We start from the raw sequence: 22,071 nt of genomic DNA on the forward strand, positions 1-22,071 counted from the left end.
ATTTTTTTGCAAATAAGTTACTTTATTTTTTTAATTTATAATTTTTCCCCCGTAAAAAAATGGCTAAGGAGCGCGAGTGTACTTATTGTGGGTGTGGTGAGGCATTGAGGGGTATGAGGGAGGAGTTGGAAAGTTTGAGGGAGATAATTAGGATTCTCACAGAAGACATGAAGGAAGATAGGACTCCCTCAAACAATGTACAGGTTACAGTAGGTATACAAGAGGGAGGGGAAGGAAAGGGAGGAGTTGTAGAAGACAGGTGGTCTAACGTTCTAAGGGGAAGGAGATTGCAGGCCAAGGGCTCTATTCAGGATCAGAATTCAGGACAGGTGTCTGTGCGAAATCGGTACGAGTCACTCCAGGTAGAACAACAGAGGGAAGATGAGGGACAGGGAACTGTTGCTGAGATGCATGGAAGTAGGAGGAAGGGAAAAGGTAGGAAAGGGAAATGTAGAGTAGAGGATAGGGAAAGACAGGTGGAACAGGGTCATGGGAAGGAGAAAAGGGAGGAGGAAGTAGCTTCTGCAGCTATCAGGAAAGATAGGGCTGACCAGGATGGGAGGGGATCAAATGAGGTGGGTAGGGTTGAGGCTCTGGTCATGGGGGATTCCATCGTTAGACACGTGGGGAAAGTGTGTGGAGGAAAGGGAACCAGGGTAGAATGTTATCCAGGAATTAGGTTGAGGCAGATGTTGAGGAAAGTAGAAGAGAGGGAGGAGGGGAAGGAGAAGGTGGTAGTGTTTCACGTTGGTACCAACAACGTAAGGCAAACTGATATAAGTACCAACATAGCTGGAGATGTGTGGGATCTGGTAAATGCAGCACGGGTGAAGTTTAAGAAAGCGGAGATTGTTATTAGTGGAATACTGTGTAGGAGGGATACTGACTGGAGGGTGATTGGGGATTTAAATGAGACTATGGAGTGGGTATGTGGGAAACTGGGAGTGAAATTTCTAGATCCTAATGGGTGGGTAGGAGATAGGGATCTGCGCTCGGATGGCCTTCATTTAAACCGCAGTGGTACATATAAGTTAGGAAATTTGTTTGGAAGGGTAATAGGGAGGTACATTCAGGGAAACGGGATGGCCTAGGGAGCGGTGATAAGGGAACAGGGAACTGGAAATCAAGTAGGGATGACATAAAATTGTTAGTGTTGACCTGTAGAAGTATTGTAAAGAAAGGAATAGAATTAAGTAATTTAATAGATATATATTTACCAGATATTGTAATAGGAGTTGAATCATGGCTGAGAAATGATATAATGGATGCAGAAATTTTCTCACGGCACTGGAGTGTGTATCGTAGAGATAGGATAGGAAAGGTGGGAGGGGGAGTTTTCATTCTGGTGAAAGAAGAATTTGTAAGCTACGAAAAAGTTAAAGATGAGACACATGAAATTCTAGGTGTAAGGCTCATTTCTAAAGATAATAGGCAACTTGATATATTTGGAGTGTACAGATCGGGAAAGGGTAGCACTGATGCGGATTCGGAATTATTTGATAGGATAGTCAGCTATGTGGGAAACGACATGGAAAGAAATGTGATTGTAGCGGGAGATCTGAATTTGCCAGATGTCAATTGGGAAGGAAATGCGAACGACAGGAAGCATGACCAACAAATGGCAAATAAGCTAATATGGGAAGGACAGCTGATTCAGAAAGTGATGGAACCAACCAGAGGGAAAAATATTTTGGATGTGGTGCTGATAAAACCAGATGAGCTCTATAGGGAAACTGAAGTAATAGATGGTATTAGTGATCATGAAGCTGTTTTTGTGGTAGTTAAAAATAAATGTGATAGAAAGGAAGGTCTTAAAAGTAGGACTGTTAGGCAGTACCATATGGCTGATAAAGCAGGTATGAGGCAGTTTCTAAAAAGTAACTATGATCGGTGGAAAACGGTAAATAAAAATGTAAACAGACTCTGGGATGGGTTTAAAGAAATTGTTGAGGAATGCGAAAACAGGTTTGTACCTTTAAGGGTGGTAAGGAATGGTAAAGACCCACCTTATTATAATAGAGAAATAAAGAGACTAAGAAGGAGGTGCAGACTGGAAAGAAATAGAGTTATAAATGGCTGTGGAAGTAAGGAGAAATTGAAGAACTTACTAGAAAATTGAATCTAGCAAAGAAGGCGGCTAAGGATAACATGATGGCAAGCATAATTGGCAGTCATACAAATTTTAGTGAAAAATGGAAGGGTATGTATAGGTATTTTAAGGCAGAAACAGGTTCCAAGAAGGACATTCCAGGAATAATTAATGAACAAGGGGAGTGTGTATGTGAGGATCTTCAAAAGGCAGAAGTATTCAGTCAGCAGTATGTAAAGATTGTTGGTTACAAGGATAATGTCGAGATAGAGGAAGAGACTAAGGCCAAAGAAGTAATACAATTTGCATATGATAACAATGACATTTACAATAAGATACAAAAGTTGAAAACTAGAAAAGCGGCTGGAATTGATCAGATTTCTGGGGATATACTAAAGACAATGGGTTGGAATGTAGTACCATATCTGAAGTACTTATTTGATTATTGTTTGGTCGAAGGAGCTATACCAGATGAATGGAGAGTTGCTATAGTAGCCCCTGTGTATAAAGGAAAGGGTGATAGACATAAAGCTGAAAATTACAGGCCAGTAAGTTTGACATGCATTGTATGTAAGCTTTGGGAAGGCATTCTTTCTGATTATATTAGACATGTTTGTGAAATTAGTAACTGGTTCGATAGAAGGCAATTCGGTTTTAGGAAAGGTTATTCCACTGAAGCTCAACTTGTAGGATTCCAGCAAGATATAGCAGATATCTTGGATTCTGGAGGTCAAATGGACTGTATCGCGATTGACATGTCTAAAGCATTTGATAGGGTGGATCATGGGAGACTACTGGCAAAAATGAGTGCAATTGGACTAGACAAAAGAGTGACTGAATGGGTTGCTATATTTCTAGAAAATAGATCTCAGAGAGTTAGAGTAGGTGAAGCTTTGTCTGACCCTGTAATAGTTGAGAGGGGAGTTCCTCAGGGCAGTGTTATCGGACCTTTATGTTTTCTTATATACATAAATGATATGAGTAAAGGAGTGGAATCGGAGGTAAGGCTTTTTGCGGATGATGTTATTCTCTACAGAGTGATAAATAAGTTACAAGATTGTGAGCAACTGCAACGTGACCTAGAAAATGTTGTGAGATGGACAGCAGGCAATGGTATGTTGATAAACGGGGCTAAAAGTCAGGTTGTGAGTTTCACAAATAGGAAAAGTCCTCTCAGTTTTAATTACTGCGTTGATGGGGTGAAAGTTCCTTTTGGGGATCATTGTAAGTATCTAGGTGTTAATATAAGGAAAGATCTTCACTGGGGTAATCACATAAATGGGATTGTAAATAAAGGGTACCGATCTCTACACATGGTTATGAGGGTGTTTAGGGGTTGTAGTAAGGATGTAAAGGAGAGTGCATATAAGTTTCTGGTAAGACCCCAACTAGAGTATGGTTCCAGTGTATGGGACCCTCACCAGGATTACCTGATTCAAGAACTGGAAAAAATCCAAAGAAAAGCAGCTCGATTTGTTCTGGGTGATTTCCGACAAAAGAGTAGCGTTACAAAAATGTTGCAATGTTTGGGCTGGGAAGAATTGAGAGAAAGAAGAAGAGCTGCTCGACTAAGTAGTATGTTCCGAGCTGTCAGCGGAGAGATGGCGTGGAATGACATTAGTAGACGAATAGGTTTGAGTGGCGTTTATTAAAGTAGGAAAGATCACGATATGAAGATAAAGTTGGAATTCAAGAGGACAAACTGGGGCAAATATTCATTTATAGGAAGGGGAGTTAGGGATTGGAATAACTTACCAAGGGTGATGTTCAATAAATTTCCAATTTCTTTGAAATCATTTAGGAAAAGGCTAGGAAAGCAACAGATAGGGAATCTGCCACCTGGGCGACTGCCCTAAATGCAGATCAGTATTGATTGATTGAGAAAAATTTTCCAGCCCGCGCCGCAGCGCGTAACATGTAATGTACCAGCGTTCCGCCACTTGAGATAGTGCAGCTTTCAATTTCAAATATGGAGGTAGCTGTCTATATTTATCTGCATTATGGAAGCAAAAGGAGACGGAAACGGCGGCGATGGTGGCAAAATCACTTATATACACGTAGAACTATACATGGTGGTTCATTTTTCTGGTTGACATGAAGTTTCAAATAGTTAGTGGGCATTATACAAATTTTACCAGGTTTTACGTGGTTTTCCATTTTCACACCAGGCAAATGCCGGTAGTGCACCTTAATTAGGGCCACGGGCGCTTCCTTCCCACTTCTAACCCTTTTCTATCCTATTGTCGCCGTAAGATCTATCTGCGTCGGTGCGACGTAAATCAAATTCTATTTTTTTTTTTTTTTTTCTTTTTACCAGAATGTCACCATCAGACTTTGAATACCTTATCAGAAAGTGTTAGTGTGCTGTTCGAACGTTTGGAAACATAGTGACTACGTACGGTTTTGCCATGAATTCGTCCAGAATTACCCAGCGTCGATTATTTAGTTTATAGGGGCAGATGATGTTGGCGGAACCCGCATTTACCGTCATATGATGGATGTGCAGGGGAATGGGTGTGTATCTCGCTGTACAGTATTCAGATAGTATTGGGGACTTCATCATGGGCTGGCAAGGACGTGCCAAAACCAAGTCAGACACACTGAGCACCCAGGTAAAAAAAAAAAAAAAAACACACACACATTAAGAAGCAAGCAAAGTGGTGGTGAGTATTGTTTTAAGAGGAAGTACAACTGAGCAACTATCCTCTATTAACATCGATCAGAAAGAAAGATGGAAGAGGTCCGACACTTCGAAACATCAAGGATCGGAGACAAGGGCCACGACGAGCGTGAAAATGAAAGACTCCCTAGGCCTCGGAAACCTAATACCGTTGGGATCGAAAAAGAACGAGAGTTGACGTAGGAACATCCGATAGGAAGGATGACAATGAGGAGACTGACACAAGAGAATCAGTACCAGACTCAGCTAAGGGGACCGTGGTCGCCAACGCACGCTCCCAATTTCAAAGCCCCTGATCCCCCTTTTTAGTCGCCTCTAACGACAGGCAGATGATATCGTGGGTATTGTTCTACCGCCCCCACTCATAGGGGGAATACTGGTGTGATGTAAGGGTCTTATTCACACAGAAACCTATTCCCTGATCCTCCCTCTACCCAAAATACAATTAAGTTCCCAATGTCTACGCACCAGAACCATCGCAACGCTATTTCTTACAGTACCACAAAATGTATTTCATACTGTACTTCTCAAGTTCGGAGGGGCTGCCTGGCCGAGGCGGTAAAGGCGTGCTCGGTTCGCCCGGAAGGACGTGGGTTCTAATCCCCGTAAAATTTAAGAAACGAGATTTCCACTTCTGGAGGTGCATATGGCCCTGGGGTTCACTCAGCCTACACCAAAAGTGAGTACCAGGTTAATTCCTGGGGGCAAAGGCGGCCGGGCGTAGAGCTAACCACTCTACCCCATCACGTGCCGCGGTTAACAATGGTGGAAGCCTTTACCTTCCACTCCTCCAGGCCTTCATGGCCTGTACGGAGGTGTCTTTGTCTTTGATTTCTTAAGTTCTCTTACAACTGCGTTGCTGCATCAACTTGATATACGCTATGGACGTTGCGTTTTCCAAATTGAATTCTACTTCCTAGCGTTGCTACTTCTTTAATGTCTCCAGTCCTGTAGGGTAGTGGTTATTACACCATTTATTTTTCAGAACGCGGATGTAACGTAGCCGTACTCGGGAGGCCTGCGGTGTTCTTTCATGTTTACTCCCTAACCTGTAAGGAACTGCCGTTCAGCAAGGCAGCACTTTGCTCTTTACCTCAAGAGAGTAGATTGCTCTTTTCACCATCTTTTCTATTCCGAAGGTCCTAAAGAGGAATACAAAATAATTCAATAACATAATTATGATGTGGCCTCAGGAAGTTAGCTAAATTTCTTATCAAAGAATATTTAATCAACCACGTAACTTTCCAGTATGATATTCTGACGTCACTTCCGTATCGATCTGCTCGTTGTCAATAAGGAAACGGAAACATGTAGCCTATAGAAACAGAATGAGTCAGTCAGTTTAAAGAGCTGTACAATCACTAAAAATCATCATCATCATCACCATCATCTGTTTACCCTCCAGGGTCGGCTTTTCCCTCGGACACAGCGAGGGATCCCACCTCTACCGCCTCAAGGGCAGTGTCCTGGAGCTTCAGATTCTTGGTCGGGGATACAACTGGGGAGAATGACCAGTACCTCGCCCAGGCGGCCTCACCTGCTATGCTGAACAGGGGCCTTGTGGAGGGATGGGAAGATTGGAAGGGATAGGCAAGGAAGAGGGAAGGAAGCGGCCGTGGCCTTATGTTAGGTACCATCCCGGCATTCGCCTGGAGGAGAAGTTGGAAACCACGGAAAACCACTTCCAGGATGGCTGAGGTGGGAATCGAACCCACCTCTACTCAGTTGACCTCCCGAGGCTGAGTGGACCCCGTTCCAGCCCTCATACCACTTTTCAAAATTCGTGGCAGAGCCGGGAATCGAACCCGGAACTCCGGGGGTGGCAGCTAATCACGCTAACCACTACACCACAGAGGCGGACATCACTAAAAATATAAAATAAAATAATATGAGCACATGTCATTGCATCAATTCCCCGCAACCGAGCTCGATAGCTGCAGTCGCTTAACTGTGGCCAATATCCAGTATTCGGTAAATAATGGGCTCGATCCCCACTGTCGGCAGCCCTGAAGATGGTTTTCAGTGGTTTACCATTTTCACACCAGGCAAATGCTGGGACTGTACCTTAATTAAGGTAACGGCCACTCCATTTCCGCTTCTAGCCTTTCCTGTCCCATCGTCGCCATAAGACCTATCTGTGTCGGTGCGACGTAAAGCAACTTGTAAAAAAAAAAAAAAAAAAAAAAAGAAACCACACGCAGGTACACTTTTTCTCAGACACAATGGAACCTATAGAAATAATGTTTGTTGTGAATACCCACTGGGTTTGTATCTACATGGGCGGTGAATTTTGATAATACAATTTGGCCAAGTCTGACAAAATATTAAATGTGAGAAATATAGATTAGCATGCGCTTATTCACTTTCGAGCTACTATACATGTAAAGTTAATGTCAATAACAGGTAGTTTCAAATAAAACCCTCCGTCACAAGAAATCGAAACGGAAAACTTACACAGTTTTTTCGTCCTTTGGAACGCTGAACTCAGCTACAGGCCAGAGGTCGTAAAACTAAGTAAATATGTATATTATTTAGTCAGTATACCGTCCGTGTTTGGTTTCTCTCCACCCCCCCACCCCCCACCCCCGGACCTCTACCCCATCAAGGGCAGTATCCTGGAGCGTGAGACATTTGGTCGGGGATACAACTGGGTTGGAGGACCAGGTTTTGTGGTGGGATGGGAAGATTGGAAGGGATAGGTAAGAAAGCGGCCATGGCCTTAAGCTAGGTACCATGCCGGCATTTGCATGGAGGAGAAGTGGGAAACCTCAGAAAACTACTTCGATGATGGCTGAGGTGGGAATCGAGCCTCCTCAACTCAGTTGACTTCCCGACGCTGATTGGCCCCCGTTCCAGTCCTTCTATCACTTTTCCAATTTTGTGGCAGAGCCGGGAATCGAACCCAGGCCTCCAGGGGCGGTAGCTAATTACTAGAGCCCGGAAGTTCAGGCATTTATGTTTGCTAAAATGCGCCGGCAAGTAAGCACTTAACATTTAGGAAATAGACAGTAAAATAATTTCAATAGGCATTTTTGACAAAAATGGGCACTAGAACAATAAAGATGGTCTAATGTAAGTTACGTAATGCGCATCTCATCTGCCTCCCATTCTACTATGTAATTTTACGTCCCCCTGTGAGTGGTGGTGGTAGAATAAAGTCAAGGGTATCCCCTGCCTGTCGTAAGAGGTGACTAAAAGGGGGACCTGGGGCTCTCAGCTTGGGAGTATGGGTTAGCGATCGCGGTTCCCCTAGCTGAGTCTGGCGTTGCTTCCACTTACTTGTGTCAGATTCCTCGCTCTTACCTTTCATACCCGAATTCTCTTGGTTAACTCTTGCTCTTTTCCTACCCCGACGGTATTAGGTCTTCGAGGATTAGGGAGTTTTCATTTTCACGCCGAAGTGTCAAACTTCTTCCATTTTCCTTCTGATTAGTGTTAATAGAAGATGGTTACCAAGTTGCTTTTCCTCTTAAAACAATAATCACCACCACCACTTAATCTTACGTCGCAGGGACGGGACCTGGCAACTCTCTCGACCATTTGGCTTGTGGAGTGAGTTTTCAGTAGAGATTTGTGTAATATTAAAATATGGTGTGTGTAAGTGTTATTTTTATCTAATAAGTTAAATGAGTCTGCCTCTGTGGTGTAGTGGTTAGTGTGATTAGCTGCCACCCCCGGAGACCCGGGTTCGATTCCCAGCTCTGCCACGAAATTTAAAGAAAAGTGGTACGAGAGCTGGAACGGGGTTCACTCAGCCTCGGAAGGTGAACCGAGTAGGGATGGGTTCAATTCCCACCTCAGCCATACTGGAAGTGGTTTTTCATGGTTTCCGCACTTCTCCTCCAGGCAAATGCCGGGATGGTACCTAACTTAAGGCCACGATCGCTTCCTTCCCTCTTCCTTGTCTATCCCTTCCAAACTTTCCATCCCCCCACCAAGGCCCCTGTTCAGCATAGGAGGTGAGACCGCCTGGGTGAGGTACTGGTCATTCTCCCCAGTTGTATCCCCCGACCCAATGTCTCACGCTCCAGGACACTGCCCTTGAGGGGGTAGAGGTGGGATCCCTCGGTGAGTCCGAGGGAAAAACCAACCCTGGAGAGTAAACAGATTAAGAAAGAAAGTTAAAATTAAATAATCTTTTTTATAATTAACACAGTACATTGGAATCATATTTTATTTTCTTCCATTTGATTAATAAATAGCATCATAAAATATACACATCAACTAAAAAAAAGCATTAAACTGTCGAATAGGCAACGGAAGCGAAAATACGCAAAAAGGCAAAATAATAACTGGCCCTACCGTTTGTTTTTGTTTGTTTTTATTTGACACTTCGATATAAACATGCAGATAAGAAAGGCATTTTGCCAAACTTCAGGGCTCTACTGATCACACTAACCACTCATCATAGAGGTGGACCTAAGTAAATATAACTTTATAAAAACGCATACTTTGTGAAAGACCATTTTCCATATTATCGTTAGGTCAAATTCAAGGTCTTCTACTTCTTACATTATTTGTCTAAATGAACACAATTCTGGGAGCTACTGATCATTTCCAATAAACCCCAATGGTACCACCTACCACGTGATGCTGCTCAACGCGAAAGTTTGCAGATTACGAGGTGAGCGCGACGAATCCTCTCGGCCGTTATTCTTAGCTTTCTAGACCGAGGCCACTGTCTCACCGCCAGTTAGCTCCTCAGACTCATACAGGTTGAGTGGACCTCGAGCAGGCCACAGATCTAGATTTAAATCCCTGACCCGGCCGGTAATAGAACCCGAGGTCTTCGGGTAAGAGGCAGACTCCTACCGCTTGAATGCGGAGCCCGTGATCATTTCTAAGATCAATATAAAATAATCCAGAGTGAACCTCCTACTTTTTCGATTTCGTACTTATGACTCCAACTGACGTTCTCCCAGGTGAACCGAGCACACTCGGCTAGTTATAATGTCACATGATGTCAGGTCATTAGCAACCTTTTATCCGCTGCTCACTTACTTCCTCCCAGAAACAGCAGTCGTTACTCTCTCATATCCTGTTTTGGTTCCAAGCACCGCCAAACACGACAACAAGGGACGTCCGTTTTAAACTGCCAACGTAGGCCACAAGGAAGTTCCGAGGTATAAATGAATCTCATGGGAACTCACATAGCACGAGGAAACGCTTCCAAAACTATACGAGCCCATCCATTAGAAACCTTGCTCTAGCAAAAGCACGGATATTTCACGTACCGGGATGTGAAGCTATTTTAGGTACATCATGAGTAGAAGGCAGATTTTGGCATATTTCCATGTTTTGTTTGTTTCAAGATACAAAATGACCATAAGAAGTTAAGTCGATTTATACCATTTTAAATTGAAGGGCTAAGATTTATAGTACATATAAAATATAAATGCATAAGTGCGGAATACGCGCATATTCTTGAGATACGTGCATATAAATGCATACTTGCAGTTTTATTATCTTGTATAAAACAACATACACTATTGAATCTTGATATTGAAATCGGTACAACAGTGCAAAGAAATGGATATGAAAATATTCCGTTCGCCGCCGGAAGTTCCAAAACGTTTTCTTACTTGTTTCTTTCATTTCAAAAATCCCACGTGCATTGGCTGGGATTCGAACCACGCCAGCCTTGGTGAAGAGCCAGCGATAATGTCACACAGGTATAACACCCCTCACATTGAAGTACTTTTCCTTAACATACACAAGTACAAACGCCGTACTAACATGTCAACAATTTCTCTCCAATTCATACATAGGCTGAAATATATCCTTTTTATTTTATTTTACATAAACGCCTCTAAACATCAAATCTGAAGCAACAACGAGAACGTTAGTGAGAGAAGTCGTGGCTATAAATATATTTCCATATTGAGCTTATTTTCGGCGAATTTTAACCATATATGTACAAACTCAAGAAGGCATATTATATACATCTTTAAAAAATTAGCTACTTTTGTGTTTCATTTATCACCGGGCGAGTTGGCCGTGCGGTTAGGGGTGCGTAGCTGTGAACTTGCATCCGGTAGGTAGTGGGTTCGAACACCACTATCGGCAGGCCTGAAAATGGCTTCCGTGGTTTTCACTTTTCACACCAGGCAAATGTACCTTAATTAAGGCCGCTTTCTTCCCACTCCTAGGCCTTTCCTCTCCCATCGTCGCAATAAGACCTATCTGTGTCGGTAAGACGTAAACCCAATTGTAAAAAAAAAGAAGTCTCATTTATCAAAGAGTTGTTAGACGAATATGACTCCATCTAGACACCAAAAAGGCAGAGTACCTTAGGTGAAAATCAAAACAAGGTTCAATCACTCAAGTACATAGGAACCAAAATTCAGGGTGGTGAGTCCCTAAACGAAGACGGACGAGAAAAGCAAAAAGCTGCTTCGACAAAAATACAGAGATCTCAAAGGAGTGCTATGTGATTTTAAAGAAATATCTGTGGAATTCACGTCCAAGTTATGTCGCGCTGTGCATTTTGCTTTACGTCGCTCCGACACAGATAGGTCACATGACTGCAAAATATTGCGCTGTTGTAACACCAGTAACGCTACTAAGACCGTAACTACAAAACTGCACAGTGGGGATGAACATGCTGAGTAACCTGACTGGGTAAACTGTGAAACGAGAAGATCAAGTAAATTATGATAGAAACTCCCATTGCCGAAAAGACTCCAATTGTTTGGGTGCGAGAGGAGATCACAGCCCACTTCTAAGGCGGCAATAGAGTTGGGAAAAGACCCGGAGGAAGACCAACACAAGGATGGACAGACACAATCAACAGCGTATAAAAGCTACAAAGTTGAGATCATACGAAGAGCAGAGGCACCGAACTCGATAGCTGCAGTCACTTAAGTGCGGACATTATCCAGTATTCGGGAGATAGTGGGTTCGAACCCCACTGTCGGCAGCCCTGAAGATAGTTTTCAGTGGTTTCCCATTTTTACAACAGGCAAATGCTGAGGCTGTACCTTAATTAAGGCCACGGCTGCTTCCTTTCCACTCCTAGCCCTTTCCTATCCCATCGTCGCCATAAGACCTATTTGTGTTTGTGCGACGTAAAAACAACTTGTTATAGAGAGCAGAAGCTGCAACCTCTAGCGAGAAAATGCCAAGAAGAAGAATTGATCAAATACTATACCATCTTGAGGCACATATTTCGGTTTCGTGACCGAAAATATATACCGCTAGTGCTTAGTTCATATAGTCTATGATTAGTAATTTTGTTGTCGGCAAAGCACTGAAATTATTTCAAAATGTTGTGCAATTTTCATGTGTAAATCAATATTTAGATTTTAAGGGTAAATTTGAGTGATCTTTTTCAATAAATAATACAATTCGAATGCTTCATGTACTTGTACTGTATTTACTAAAATATTTTCTAAGAGTTGTGGGTATAACTAACAGAACGTGTTGACGCTTTTAGCCTGTACGAGGTCGCATATCAACTGCGGGAAATATATTCCTGGCACAGTATTTTCCCTGTCCGGTGGTATTTGAAGGTGCTCAAATACGTCAGCCTCATGTCGGTAGATTTACTGGCACGTAAGAGAACACCTGTCGAACAAAATTCCGGCACCTCGGCGCCTTCGAAAACCATCGAAAGTAGTTAGCGGGACGTAAAAACATTAACGTTATTTATTATTAATTAGTATTTTCTCTTCCATAATTATGTATCGCAAAAACCTGGAGAGAATATTAGCGGATAAAATGAAGAACACGCCATTAACTGTATGAACATCTAGGAAAGTATAACTTGTGTGTCAATGAAACGGACAACAAGCTTCTTCAAACATGGATATGCCTTCAAATACTGAGTCACATGTAGGACATTTTATTCAAAACGCCGAACGACCATTAGTTAACCCCAGACGTGCAAAGCCATGGTTTAATAAGCTATGCTACAAAGCCCGTAAGGAAGCGCTCCAAGCGCTGCACATATTCAGAAAATCCCAGTCTCAGTCTGATCTACAGGAATATGCAAAGAAAAATAGAGAATACAAAACCATATTGAGAGCTACAAGGAAAGATTTTCTGCTGGATGAAGAAAAGAAGCTAATAGAAGAAGCCAAGGCACATCCATATAAAGCCCTGAAAGCAAAACAACCTCAATTCCCCAGGGATATACCCATGGAGATCTGGGAAGCGCATTTCAAAGATGTGCTACAGAAGGAAGAAACACGACCGGCACCAGTTGAAGATCACAAGAGCAGCGTAAACGTAGAACTGTTTACTGCAAAGGAAGTCGAAACAGCATTAAAAAAGCTGAAGAAGAAAAAAGCATGCGGCCCTGACCAGATTTTCAACGAACACATAACAGAGAGCACAGATGTACTGACAGAAGACTGGACACACTTGCTTAATAACTGCCTACTAGAGTGCAACGTGCCAGACAAGTGGAGAAGCTCATTACTAAAGGTGTTATACAAGGGAAAAGGAGACATAGGTGACCCTAACTCATATAGGGGCATTGCTTTAGAATGTGCAGGCTTTAAAATACTGACAAGATTATTGACGGAAAGACTATCAGACTTAGTGGACAGAAGATTACCTGAGGAACAACTTGGTTTCCGGAAGGGTCGTTCAACAATCGACGGCATAAAATGCCTACAAAATGATATCGAGAGATCATTGAGACTGAAAGGTGGCAAATTACATGCCATATTTATTGACTATTGCAAGGCCTTCGACCTGGTGAGCAGAAAGCTTATAATAGAGAAGCTAGAATCCCTAATCGGACCTCAAAACTACATATCAATGCTTATAAGGAGTATTCTTGCGAACAACGTGGTCCAGATCGACGACAACAGATCCGTATCCAGCGTGTTAGAACAAACGAACGGAATATTGCAGGGCGACCCACTAAGCCCCCTACTGTTCAACATAGCTGTCTTGGATGTAGTACAAGTAGTTAGCATGAACAACGTCGCGATCTATATGTATGCGGACGACATGGTGCTAACTTCGGAATCGATTGAGCAGTTACAAGTAGCCTTCGACAAATTACTGAAATGGTATAAAGAGAATGGGCTAAGGATGAATAAAGTGAAAACGGTCATGATGACCTTCAGAAAGGGAGGAAGACTAGCTGCAAACCAAGTTATTACATTAGAAGGGTCAAACCTGCAAATAGTGAACAATTTCAAGTATCTGGGTCTGACATTCCAAACCCATGGCGATGTCTTCTCCATACATATAAAGGAGAAGGTAGCGTTTGCAGTGGCTGCAATGAGCGAAGTGAAGAATATCAGTAAACTTTCGCTCAAAACGGCTATGGACCTATTTAAGCTGAAAGTGACACCCGTCTTGACGTATGCTCTGGAATGTATATGGGACCACCTGAAGAAGAAAGACCTGAAACTATTAGAAAGTGTCAAACCAAGGTATCTGAAAAAGGCTATGAATCTTTCAAAATTCACCCCTTCCCGCCTGGTGTATGTTCTGGCTCGGCAGGAATACTACATGGAAGAACTTCGCATGCAGTTGCATCTGCCATCTACTGAGGCCTATCAACAATTATTTCACGAGCTGCAAGAGAAACGGAAGGAAATATGGGGCGATTTCTATGCGACCGAAGCAATGATGTCAACTGACTGGATGGACTCGAACTACGAGCTTCGACATATAGTTACCCGTCTTGCAGTACATGGGTTTCACCATAGAGTGTGCAGCATGAAGAAGTTCCACGTTCCGGATATACAGTGTCTGTGTGAACTATGCGGTCGGCCATGTGACAGATATCACGTACTGTGGTGTAATCGACGCGGCTCCTCTCTAAGAAAGTTCTGTGAAAATTAACTACTCCATGCACATTGTGCGAAATTCTATACTACTACATTTCCTGTACAGTTAGCTGAATACAAGCAAAATCTAACTATCAATTAACAGAGCGTCATCTGCCAGCCTCGTTATCAATCTCGTTCCATCCAGAAAAACATCGGACATGTATTACTAGATGATAAAATGTACGTGGGAAAGGTATACAGGTATACAGTGTATCCATTTTGCTCCTAACGAGAACATGCCGACTTCAGAGGTGCTGGCGGTTAGTCGTTGTCCTTCTGTTCCAAATATAGTGGTTTCGATTGCAGATGAGATCGGTGGCATTTAAGTGTGTTAAAATGTGATAACTCGTCGGTCGTCTTCCGAACTGTCTCTAGGTTTGCAACTTACGGAAACATGCTGTATTAAGCAAGCATGGAGCTGTATGACTAGGTGATTGACGGCGTAGTTTATTAGCAGTGAGATTACCGGCGCTATAACAGAAGAAGGGCATTTTCCGAGGCTAGAGAGAGAGAGAGAGAGACAGAGAAGGGTCTCAATAGACAAATAAATATGCCTCCTAAACCTTGCTGTCCGAAAACAGTAAAAGTAGTTTGTGGGACGTAAAGCCAATCACATTATTATAAAGTCATGCCGAACATAATGCTCTGCGAAGACCAGGCAGGAAATATTAAAGAGAGGAGCTCGGCATAGTAAAAGAAAGGGTAATCTCAGATGAGTCTCAAAAATCTTAAATTTTGAGCCTCCCAGGAGTGAATCCAATCTAATCCCATTGTACAACAACTGTGATAGGTATTGGCGTACCAAGCGACCGCCGCTTAACCCGACGACCTGCAGATTACGAGGTGACACATTAGATTTGGTTTCCTAGACCGGGGCTATCTCGTTGTTAACCTCTCAGTTTTCCTCACCTAGGATGAGTGGACCTCGAACCAGCTGTAATATTCAGGAAAAGATCCGTGACCTGGCCAGGAATCAAACTCGATGCCTCCGGATAAAAAGCAGACTAACTACCCCTAGACTGCTGGGGCAGCAGTGTGAATCACGTAGTTTAATGGTATCTACAGTAGAGACTTATTATAGTTATTCATTTAGTCTCACTCCAAATATAATAGTCATTATACATTATATTTAATAAAAACGAGAAATAACAATACAAATGTTAAAAAAGGATTAGATTCTACTTAAGTTGGTTACTAATACTACAAAGTAACAAATATCTAAATCTTCCTTCTTTCTTTCTTAATCCGTTTACCCTCCAGTGTCGGGTTTTCCCTCGGACTCAGCGAGGGATCCCATCTCTACCGTCTCTAGGACAGTGCCCTGGAGCATGAGACTTTGGGTCGGGGGTAAAACTGGGAAGGAGAACCAGTACCTCGCCCAGGCGACCTCAACTGGTATGCTGAACAGGAGCTTGTGGGGGGAGGGGAGATAGGAATACCGGAAGGGATAGACAAGGAAGAGGGAAGGAAGCGGCCGTGGCCTGAAGTTAGGTACCATCCCGGCATTTGCCTGGAGGAGAAGTGGGAAACCACAAAAAAAAAAACTTCCAGGGTGGCTGAGGTGGGAATCGAACCCACCTCTGCTCATTTGACCTCCCGAGGCTGAGTGGACTCCGTTCCAACCCTCGTACCACTTTTCAAATTTCGTGGCACACCACTGAGGCGGAAGACAAATATCTAAATATTCATCTAAATATGCATACACATGGTCTGCCTCTGTTGTGTAGTGGTTAGTGTGATTAGCTGCCACCAACCGAGGGAGAGAACATCCGCCCGCCGCAACCATTGCAACTCACATTAACCAGTATTACTAATTTGGTGAAATATCAAATATAAATTTACTATAGGCCTATATGACCGATGAAAACAACGAACTGACATCCCCCTCCCCCAGTCACGGATGACCTCCCAAATGGGGGAGAGACCGTCCGACCATCGCAATCATCGCTATCACATGCCACTGGTATTGTTCGTTTTCAAAATGTACCAGCCTAATTCGAACTAACAAACTGTCATAATACATATTGTAATTTACTGCTACAATACATATTCTTTAATAGTTATTCAGATATACCTTTTAAAGTTAGGCAACCTTCAATGGATTTATTTCCCCTCTTACACTCTAGCATTTCTAGCCGTTGCTACGCACAAAATTCTCAAACTGAAGACCCCACCCTACCTATATAATGCATTTAAATCTATGGAGTCAGTACATAACAGAGATAATATTTACAAAATCTACCCTTCAAATTCCCCTTCATCGTACCACTAAATTTAACAAATCTTTTGTTTGCACTGCATCCCGTATCTTCAATGTCTTTAATCTTCACCGTTTCGCAAATGACAGGAACTGCACCCAACTAAAGCAGTCCTTAACATCTATCTTCCTGGAGGAGTATGCAAGGGGCTGAGATCAGGTATTCTTGTGTCTAATAATAAGAAATATGTATATTTCTAAGAAAATTGTTTCTGTTTTTTATATTCCTGAGATTCTTGTAGCCTAAAATATTAAAAAATCGAATGATATACTTTATTACTTCTTATATGATTTATGTTTTAATTTTATTGGAATTGGTATCTGTATTTTAATTTTTAAGTTTAATGTTTAATTTAATATTTTAATATTATAAAATGTAGTTAGTATATTCATAAACTTGTATTGTGTTATAAGTAGACGCTACATAAAGGGGCTTTTCAGCCTCAGTGGCATGTATATCATCATTATCAATAAATTCAAATTCAATTCAATCACACGTCTCTAACAACAAGTATCCTGGAAAGCAGGCCACGAAAGTTTTACGAAAGTATAAACATTTATTTGCAATGTCATTCAACATTTTTTATTTCTGTTTCAGATCACCAACTTCTTGTTCCGCAGAGGTAAACCACTGGGCTTGGATCTTCGTTCCTTTGATATCCAGCGATCAAGAGATCACGGCTTGGCTTCATATAACGACTACCGTCATTTCTGCGGCATTCCACGTGCTCACCATTTCAGCGATTTTGCAGACCTTATCAGTGAAGAGGTAAGTGTTGTGAATATTTATTAAAGGGGAATCTGGAACTCAGCACTTCTGTATTAAATATTTTATTGTATATAGGCTACAGGGTGGTAAAAAAAACGTGAACTTGGTATATCAGCGTTACAGGGTTGGTCATACTGATAAATAATTTGAAAGAAATAATTCGATATCTCGCCGCTGAAGTTAGCCAATCAGATCACTTCGCGGCCGACTTCAAATGGGCTTTGCTAGGCGATGTTGCTAAATCTGCACCTGACTTAAGACCGGCATGAGAGTACCAGTCGAAGAATAAAGCTTCGCCAGGGGAGGAGCTTGAATACCGACCTCAAAGCAGGGAGGATCGCGCCACAATGACACCGGCTGAAACAACAACAAAAAAATTAAATGGCTTATGGCTTTTTGTGCCGGGAGTGTCCGAGGACAAGTTCGGCTCGCCAGATGCAGGCCTTTTGAATTGACTCCCATAGGCGACCTCCGCGTCGTGATGAGGATGAAACGATGAAGACGACACATACACCCAGCCCCTGTGCCAGCGGAATTAACCAATTATGGTTAAAATTCCCGACCCTGCCGGGAATCGAACCCGAGACCCCTGTGACCAAAGTCCAGCACGCTAACCATTTAGCCATGGAGCGGGACGCTGAAACAAACACTCACCATTATTCGCCTTAAGGGAAGCAATTAAGCAACTGAGTCAAAATGACCGACTCTCATAAACGAGCTAAATTTCATATGATTGGCATATTCATCCACTATTCATTATCGTCACCCTCGACGTCCATTGCGCGGTCATCATCCACCATATCGCCGGCCAAGATCGAAGAGGAGTGTCCTATCTAGGTCACAAGCCCTTCAAGCCCCCAAGAATTGAACCGCATAACTAAATGGAAGGCCAAAACTACAAAAGTGCAGTTAGAAATTAAGGAAGAACTTGCCCCAGTATAGGAATCGACTGACAGTAGGAGTCCCATGAAGTAAAATCAACCTTCAGAAGTGTGGACTGCTACCTGTGGGATCCAACACACTGTACGAATGCGGTGACATCCAGAATCCCGTATCTGCAGCAAACCAGATGAACCCTGCACCATTCGAGGCCTCTTTGAAGACAATGACAAAACCTTTGAGGCTGCTGAATTTTGGGAAAAAGTTTACTTGTCCTGGACAGGGAAAGTAAAGAATTCCATTCTGCAGTTGCCTGAGACAAATATTTGAAAGTCGTAAATCGCTTTAGAGTATAAATTTGGAATCACACTGGTTAGAGAAGTTCGACATTGTAATCTTATGGAATAGACCATTAACGTAATTTGTCACCTCTAAAACAGTCAAGTTTCGTAAGGAGTGCTGGAGTCTGCTTCTTAACGATGTGTATGTTTAATGTTCACAGAATATCAACAAGCTGATGCATCTCTACGAGCATCCTGACGATGTGGAGTTCGTAGTTGCAGCTTCACTGGAGAAACACGTAGAAAACACCCTGGCTGGTCCAACCTTCCTCTGTGTGCTGATCGAGCAATTCTTCCGAACCCGTGTAGGTGACAGGTTCTTCTTCGAGAATGGCGAGAAACCTCAGGCCTTCACTCTGGGTACGTATTCCTGCACTTTTCCCACATGCTAACAAAATAACGTAAGCGTGTTTGGCTTCCAAACCTTCTAAGAATTGACAGATTTTGGAACAAAACCAAAAAACGGCAAGTTTTCTAGACGAAATGTTATATGAACATCATAGACTTGATGCCTTTCAGCATTAAGTCCATAAACATCCATGAATGAACTAAGCCTCTATTCCCAGCTTGCACTGTGGTATCTCTCACTAATGTTTAGTCATAATGTTATTAGTTTTTCGTGCACTAACAATTTTTGCGAATTTTGGGGAACCTGAGGTGTCAAAATTTTGTCCCGCATGAGTTCCTTTACGTGCTGGTAAATCTAGCGACACGAGGCGTGTTTGAGGATCTTCAAACACCAACGAACTGAACGGGGATAGAGCCCGCCCACTTGGAGACTGTCTCTACCGCCTAAGCCTCTCAGCCCGGCTCATCTTGGTGTCTATTTAATTACGCTGTCATACGTTTCAGTCATATTGTGACAAGGCATTTTCGGTGGAAATGGTAGAACATAGGTGAAATATCAGACAGCGGAAATATGTTGACGTGTTCCACTTCGGAAGAAGCAATAGATAATGACACCGGTCATGCAAGCCTACGAATGATAAAACTGAAGCGCATTATGCCAACATCGTTAAGAAATTCCTGCAAGAGCACCACATGCAACGAATTCAGTGGCCATCCAGAAGTCTCGGCTTGAATCCGAGTGAACAAGTCTGGGACTAACTGGAGCAACACACACGAGCGAGAAATCCACCACCTCATACGGCAGACGCCGTCCACCCTCCACAGAGGATCGGCCTAAGGAGGGCTGCACCCGGGCAACAATGAATGATGTATTGCTATTATTAACTTTCGCAGTAAAACGTATACTTTGGTACTAGAATTATCCAAATGCAGTTAGCATTATAAGGAAAAAATACAGTGACAAGTTCTCCTGTTGTTTGGATGATAGTCCTGGCTAAATTAATCGCTGATATAGGCCTAAACCATTTACATGTGATTTTCAACTTTGGGGTAAGGTCAGGGGCGTAGGCAGGGAGTGTTATACTGAGGGTTAGACGACCCCCCCCCCCACATGGATTTTTTACAGAAAGAAAATAAACAGATAACTAAATGCACATACAGAGACATAATTGTAAAACCAACAGATATATGTTCAATATAATTTCTAAGAAATCTCGAAAATTGGTTTTTAGATTGTAAACTGTACATACAATTTGCTCTAAAACTTTTGAACATGATCGTATTGTTCTTGTTCTGTATTTCAATGTAAGATTTTGTAGTGTACTGCAAGCTGAATATCAACATAATTCACTTGTATCAGTGTGCTTATAATGCATGCGCGCACCACACACGCACAAGACGTACTTTTATTTATGTTCTATCATCATTTTGTAACTATAACTATGAGAAAGAATGGACTCATGTGTTACTCTTACCCAGCCTTCTGATACATGTTATCTTTTAACATCTACTCACACTTCATCAGAAGATGCATTACAGTAAGTGAGTAGGCAGAACAGTTATGAAGCACTATATATTAAATGAGTTGACTAAAAACAGCTTTGTCAAATCTGTCCGTCCGTTCTACTGGACCGATTTATTTCATTTTTGTTTCATTCTCTTCGGAATTTCCTGCCGGTGAATCATGAGACACTGATAGTTTTCCTAAGTTCAGCCAATTTAGAGTAATCATAAAAACAAATCATTACATGATCACTCCAATAATTGCAGGCGAAGGCTTACCCTAACCCGCAATACATTCTGTACTTGGCAGGTTGCTAAGCGACTAACGCTTTCATTAATATTCTGATATATGTTATTTTCATCCTTAGTAATGTTATTGGATGCAGCCATGTTTGATTACTACCTGTAAAGCCAGAGAGTATAAACTTTTTCTGATCACGGAAGAATACTATTCCCTGCTACATACTCTTTGATTCTCTAATCTTCCCCAGCTTCCAAATATATTCAACAGATGGCAGAGCGTTCCTAACAATTTACATGCTGCTAGGAGAAAAAAATGTCTACGTACAAACAGACCCCAACATGACATACCGGTACGCCTTAAACATTATCTGGGAACACCTATCGAAGGATAACCTAGCTACACTACAAAGAATGAAGGCCATGTATCTTGAAAAAGTTCTCTGCCTGGCAAAAGAAACTCTCCTTCGAGACTAAACTACGAGCTCACGAGACAACCGTTCTATATAGAAGAACTGCGATTAAAAATTGCATTGCCTCTATGACATAACGCCAAACTCTACATCAATAACTGCAGGATAAAGAAAGCGAATATATGGATAGATTTTTTAGCAAATAGACGACATGACGACGTTAGAATGGATGAATTCTGACTACGATCTGCGGCATACCACAACGCGCTTCTTATTAAATGTTCATAAAACCATTGAAAAGGGCTGCCAATACAATGTGATTACGACAGGCATATCAAGACGAGTTATTTGACCTATTTATAGAGACTGCTGTGGCGCAGTATGGGTCCTCTAGTTATATTTTAATATTATCCATAAATAATTTTATGTCACTAGTATGTAGCTTTTGTCTTTGCTGGCAGGACCTAGTGTTTACAGTGCACTATGTCTTCTGGTATGGGCTAGAGCAATTTTGTTACTTTCATAGATCTGTCCCTGTCTTATCCTTGGCTTTGACAATGTGAAAGTGACTGAGGTATGAGTGATGCTAGTAATGCCATTCCTTCTGCAGCCAGTTTCTGCTATGAATGGTGTGGAAATGTTGCTCATAGGGTTGGTTGGTGCATGCATTTCAGTGGGCTTGGCAGACTGATATGTAATAGCAACTTCTGTTTCGGTGAGGAAAGCAACGGGAAACGACCTCACTCCACATTTTCCTA

At 42.3% G+C, this 22,071-nt stretch overlaps 1 protein-coding gene across 2 annotated transcripts in view; it reads left to right on the forward strand.

Annotated features, from left to right (window-relative positions):
* The window catches only part of Pxd (Peroxidase), a 310,908-nt gene that overhangs the window by 283,239 nt on the left and 5,598 nt on the right, over window positions 1–22,071 (forward strand). For both annotated transcript variants that reach the window (XM_067139197.2, XM_067139206.2), the window contains 2 exons: window positions 17,419–17,589; window positions 18,971–19,169. In XM_067139197.2, coding sequence (XP_066995298.2) covers window positions 17,419–17,589; window positions 18,971–19,169 — 370 coding nt within the window. The remainder of the gene's footprint in view (window positions 1–17,418; window positions 17,590–18,970; window positions 19,170–22,071) is intronic.

The sequence above is a fragment of the Anabrus simplex genome, chromosome 1 (genome assembly GCF_040414725.1).
Source record: "Anabrus simplex isolate iqAnaSimp1 chromosome 1, ASM4041472v1, whole genome shotgun sequence".
Taxonomy (NCBI): domain Eukaryota; kingdom Metazoa; phylum Arthropoda; class Insecta; order Orthoptera; family Tettigoniidae; genus Anabrus; species Anabrus simplex.